The sequence below is a fragment of the Ahaetulla prasina genome, chromosome 3 (assembly GCF_028640845.1).
Source record: "Ahaetulla prasina isolate Xishuangbanna chromosome 3, ASM2864084v1, whole genome shotgun sequence".
Classification (NCBI taxonomy): Eukaryota; Metazoa; Chordata; class Lepidosauria; order Squamata; family Colubridae; genus Ahaetulla; species Ahaetulla prasina.
The window spans coordinates 51,820,874-51,826,873 of NC_080541.1; the positions used below are offsets into that span (position 1 = coordinate 51,820,874).

Here is a 6,000-nt window from a genome sequence, read left to right on the forward strand (position 1 = left end):
CCTGTTTCAGTTCTGCATTCTGTAGAATGTCTAGCACACTCTGTTGATGAATTACTAATAATAACCTAACCTTGAACAGCACAAGCAACAGACAGATGGTTGACTATAAAAACAAAATATTTTTAACATGCATTTTAACATCAGACTCCTGTAGTATTCATGCTGGGAAGAAAACTAGTAACTCAGCCAGAGTTTATAAAGCACAGCAATTTAGAAGAAGAACTGTATTCCAATCACACCTAGGTGGATTTCTTTTGACTATTACTGTTACAATCTATATGCCTTTCTGGCACAGTACAACAGTAGATCAAACTTCACCTTATCTCCTATTACACGATTATTTCACTTCTAAATATAACTTCTAATATCAAAGTATAAAATACTATCAGAGTAAGTCTCAGAAAGGGTTTAATTTTGCTTAATCTAATGTCTTATTCCTGCCTAATTTACAATTAATATTCCTTTGGGATAGAGGGAGGGGTTGTATTCCTTTTGAATACAAATAGGTAGGTCCCTCCATCTGCAGTTTTCCTGTGTCCCATTCCCCCACAAAAAATCTGTCTTAAGAGCCACTGGAGATCTTCTGAGAGGAAATAACAGCTTTGGGAGAAATAACAGAATGGACAATATACATCCCATTAACTTTACTAAGGTTGCAAACCTCTACCATTTAACCAAAAGTAAGCCTTATAGCAATAGCATTTAGGCTTATACACAACTCCATACCGCTTTGCAGCATTCTCTCGGTACAATGTAAGCATTCTCAGAATCGAAGGCTGAATTGAGCCCCATCAAAATCAAACTCCAATTTATGGTCAGAGTTTGCCTGCAATACTGCACTTTAACCACTGCACCACCAGAGCTCCTTATTGAACTCAATAGAAGTTTCTGGGCAGATACTGTATGTACCATATATTCCATCTTCCTACACCTCATTCCACATAATTTAAAAATATCATCACCCTCCAGAAGGGGTTTCATTGAAAACAGATGATGCAATAGGAAGGGCAGAACTGCAAACATTCTTTCTGTGAATCATTAAAATAACCTTTCTAGGATCTGTAACTGTTTTTTTTCTGTCTTCTTTAAATTTAAATTTTATCTGAAGCATTCACATCAACTGAGTGGTAAATTCAAATCTCACATTTGAAAGGATTCACTTGATGTTAATTGCTCTATGCTGCTAGTAAAACTATATTGTTATAACTAACTGCAATATAAACAAGGGAACAATAGCTATGAGAGTTATACAGAAAAAAGATCTAGAAATAGGATACAGAATACTAAGCAGTTTTTGAATGATCGCATATGTAAAAAAATTTTTTATCCACTTAATGACTTGTAATTCACGTAACAATACTGTTTCCAAAACAAATATGAGAAATATGGGATATTAAATGAAGTGTCTTTCTCTATATTTCTTTTGCTAATCTACTGGGCTTTCCTCAAAGTTTATTTATGCTTTGAAATTAATTCCTTCCTTCAGAAACGTATTTCCTCCTTAAAAACTATTTGTTATATATTTAAAATGAGGTGTGTTTTAAAATACAATATATTTAGCCCCAGCTATAATACTGGGTTATAGAGTTAAAGGTTTTCAAGCAAAATCTCCATTTATTTCAAACTTTATTCTCCTAAATAAATGTATGACTGTATGACAAACCATACCATTAATTGGGAAAACATCCCTCCCTCCCAGAGTACCTAATAAGAAAAAGATTGTAATCACATCTAGCAATAGCACTTATATACTGTTCCATAGTGCTTTACAGCACTCTGAGCGGTTTACAGTGTCAGCATATTGCTCTCAATAATCTGGCTCTTAATTTTACCAACCTTGAAAGGATGGAAGGCTAAGTCAATCTTGAGCCCCATCAGGCTTGAACTCCAGGCTGGACATTTAGGAACATTTTGCAATTTTTTACTCATAACATTTGAAAGTGTCTAGGCATATGAAGAATATACTATACCCATTAGTACAATAATATAATCTATTTTCTGTCATGGCTTTGGGAGTGACTGATGTACTGATATACTAAATCCTGTAAACCAGACATTAAATGTATTTTTAATTCAAGCATACCAGCAGATTATTATAAGAGCAACAACAGTGTTAATGAAAGTAGAGGCAAAAACTTCAAACCATTTGTTCTGATTCTGCTGGCCACGTTTGCAGATATTATTCCTGTGGATGAACAACTAGGCAATTTTTCCTGTTACTCTGATATTTTCTTTTTAGAAATAGATTAGTGATGAAAATATTAGTACATTTCTACAGTGTACTCTAAATGCAGAAATTAGAAACAATATAGTTCATATTTTCACAACAAGGAGAGAGACAGTGTATATTTTATTTGCAGCTGCTGCAACCTTATGGCTCAGTTGTGTACAGAGCATAAAACACTAGGGTGTAATTATAACAGGTATAATGCCAAAAATAAAACCAGCAGTATAATTGGAGAAACTATATAAACATTCCCGTCAGATTCTCAACTAATTGAAAGAACTCCCTCTTAGCATGTTTCTGGAAAGCCAAGAGAGTTTAATTTAACTTAGCAGAAAAAGCCATTCCATGATAAGAGGACTATCATGAAAAAACACCTCCTCCTGATCTCTGTCCTGATGTCATAATAGAAAAGAACAGCCCCCATTTTTTTTAGATGCATCTATTAATTTTACCTAAAGACGGTCCTGAATATACCTTGGCACCAAGTCAAAAGCAGCACTTTTACATTCAGAAAGTATCTATAGCCAATGCTGGCTATGAGTGCTTAGGGCAGATAATGCCATTTTAATGTACAGGCTCTGCATTTGAATCAATTGCACACAACCTCATGCAGACAGTATTGCAGTACTCTATCCAAGTAATGAAAAGAGCATGAGTTATTGTTGCTGTCAACTTGTCTTTCAACTCAAGGTGCAGCAGCTGTAATGAGCGCTCAGATGGGCAAATGCCCTCCTAGCTACCAGCTGCAGGAAATCAGGATACCAAAAGTATGGACTTGCTCCTTCAGATTCAATGCCACTTCTCTAAGTGAAACATCAGAGCCTCGTTGGATGAACAGCAATTTTGTCTTGTTTTTGGTTCAGCTTCAACCTGTTTCTTCTCATCCAGACCTCAAAGGCATGAAGCATTGGACAGAACTTCAATGGCACTCTCAGTGCAGCCCACTGTTGGATGGGAGTCTAGGAGTTTCACCACTTTAACGGGTGTTGGAGGAAGCAAATTAACTGGCGCTATTTTTGAAAAGTTGCAGGCCAGTTATAGTACTAAGACAGGATTGAGTCTGTTTTATATTAGGGAAAGATAAAGCTTATATTTTCTGTTTTCAAATCATAGTTAATCTGTTAGGCATGAAGTAGGATGTTGCTGTATCTCGAGAAAAGGTCACCTTAAAATAGATATCTCTTGACAAGTAAATCCTTATGCCCTGGAAAACTAAATACCACCATGCCCAGACACACACACACACACACACACACACACACACACTTGCCAAGTTTATTTGTAAATGGATAAACACTCCTACAGAAAGAAATCAGATTATTTTAGATCCTAGATGTGGTGGTTTTACACTCTGCCCTCAACAAATGGTAATGAATAGGTGCAAAATATGTTAAAATATACTATAAAATATAGTGCATAAGGAAAAGTTCCTGCTCATCTAAATAAACAGCACCTGAACTCTTGTGTCCAGACCCTGAATTGAAACTAAATTCCTGTGACATAAATCAAGTTTCACCAACCATTCAGATGGATGCACCACTCACACAGTGTGGAGGATACTGACACAAATTAAAAAATTACAAAGGGTCTAAAATCTCTCAAGGTTGGCTATGACAATGCAGAGAACTTGAAAGATTTGGCTATCTAGAGATTTCAGCTACTGTATTTTGTTTTGATATTGCTATATGCACCTAATTGCTAATCTCCAGTTTAACTTATAATATATTCCATCTGCTCTGCAGGATGTTTGTGTAGATGTTTCTAGGTGTGCAAGTGTTTGTCTGAAATTAACAAAACCAGAGATACATTTGCTCCAACAACAGAGACCTAACCATAGCAGAAATCAAAATTACTAAGTACGGGTATATCTATTGCAACTGTTCCTGCCTGCTGGTATGACTAACTTGGCCATTTTTATTTTGCAAAAAAAGCAGTCACAATTCTCTAAACCAAGATGGATTGCTGATTCAGAATGGGGTTTATGTCAATTCCCCATCCTTGCCATTTTGTGTACAAAAAGAACAGAAAGGAAACTTTTCAGCAGAAAACCAGTACAAGGCCCCACTTCAGACTGCCTGTCACTATCACATTGGTGCTCAAAACAAAGGATGGCTGTTCAGCCTGACACCACGATTTCCTGAATTAATAGTCTTCTAAAATCAGAACTGGATTGGCTCCCTGACTGAGAAATTCTTCTAAAGCCAGCAGGGCTGCCAAAGGATTGATGGCAGGTTTAGAAAGCAGAAATAAATTTTGGCAAGGCCAAGAGTTCTTCAGTAAGTACAAATCTATGACAAAATGCCCCCAACAGGCTCAACAACTACCATTGCTCACATCCCACAAAAGTTACGCTTAATGACCTACCTTCAACATTTTCACCGCACATAAAATAATCGGAATACTTATTCCAGATAAAACGAGTTTTGTATTTTGGAGGTTGGTGAAATAACCCCATTCTCAGCTCGATCCCAGGATCAGAGAGGTCCAGCCCATTCACTGAAATCCATCAAGACCTCTCGGCATCCCAACTTAGCCCAGATTCCAACAACTCACTCCTACCTCTGTCCCCAGAGCTATTTATTGTTTTAACTTCAGGTGGCCGGGCGACCCAGGGAGGTTGGTTCCAAGGCACCTCAAGCAGCTTGCTTTGTAGAAGCTTCTCCCTGCTGCTGGTAGTAGCAGCTTCAGCTCCTTCCACAAACAGGGTTTTTCCCCCGTGCCTACCTACCAGTTCCTGCCTACTAAGCAACCTCCTCCCTCCCTCCCACCTAACTCAACTCTTTCTTGGTTCGAACTTCAGGTTTTTTTGGGAATCCCCCGCCCAACCTCCGGCTCCCCTATGACCAAGGAGCGCGCCTCCTCAGCGCGGGAAGCCTTCCCAGAGCCACGGCTGTGCCAGCAGGGCGACCCCTTCCTTCTCCCGTTCATCCAACAGCGTCCGGCGGAAGGCTTCCGTTTCCTCGCCTCGGGTTCTGAACACCAACTCGGTTCCAGGCGGCCAGAGACCGAGCTGTTGCCTTAGCAATTTCTGGGGGCGCCTGGGGCGGGGGCGGGGGCGAGACTGTCGCCCCTCGCTTACTTCCATGGCCCTTCTTAGAGAAGCGCCAGTCAGCGCCTCCTTCGCCCGTCACTCACCTGCTCTTATCGAGCTACCGGGCGTGCAGCTCTCGGCGTTGACAGCTCCCTTTTGTTTTCCCCTCCTTCCCCAGCCTCCGCAACGCTTGCTGCTGCGCCCGAGTGCCACGTGAGTCAGCCGGGCGGGCAAGCTCGGCTGCTCTGCTCTGGAGATGGGCGGTCCCCGTACGCGGCGGTGGCGGCAGCGGCAGAAGCGGCAGCAGGGAGTGAGGCCAATGGCCACAACTCAGCCCGGAGGCGGGCTGCGTCAAGCGTCTGTGGGGCTGCCAAGGAGGTAAAAGAGCTCTGTCACGCCTGCGACTCCCCGAGCGAGCCTGGCTGGCTGGGCGTTCTCCTCGCTCAACCGAGCCCACCTCAGCTGCAGCAAGAGCAGAGGGGCGCGTACTTCCCCCCGTACTTTTCTGGGGAGGAGAATGACGGTGGATTTTAATTGCTAAGTCACCGTGGCTTTGAAATCACAACTGGCCGAATCCGGATACGCAGATGGATTCTTATCCCCATCTTTTATTGCTGAGGTGCCAACCCGTTCTTTGCACCAATGGAGCACCTTGAATTCTGGAAATTGCTGTTTCAGCCCACTGCTTACTACTTGAAGCAAAAGCATTCAGGGCAAAAAGTTAACTATTGGTACTTGTATC

At 41.2% G+C, this 6,000-nt stretch overlaps 1 protein-coding gene across 5 annotated transcripts in view; it reads right to left on the minus strand.

Annotated features, from left to right (window-relative positions):
- The window catches only part of MAPRE2 (microtubule associated protein RP/EB family member 2), a 69,921-nt gene extending 64,419 nt beyond the window's left edge, over positions 1-5,502 (minus strand). For 2 of the 5 annotated variants that reach the window (XM_058175942.1, XM_058175943.1), the window contains exon 1: positions 5,363-5,502. Coding sequence is in view for 1 of the 5 variants with exons in the window: in XM_058175941.1 (XP_058031924.1) it covers positions 4,592-4,600 (9 nt within the window). In the remaining 4 variants the exon portion in view is untranslated. Of the gene's footprint in view, positions 1-4,591; positions 4,611-4,786; positions 4,950-5,362 lie in introns of those variants that run through there. The other 3 variants (XM_058175945.1, XM_058175944.1, XM_058175941.1) reach the window with 3 other exon arrangements.
- Between the last annotated feature and the right edge of the window lie 498 nt (positions 5,503-6,000).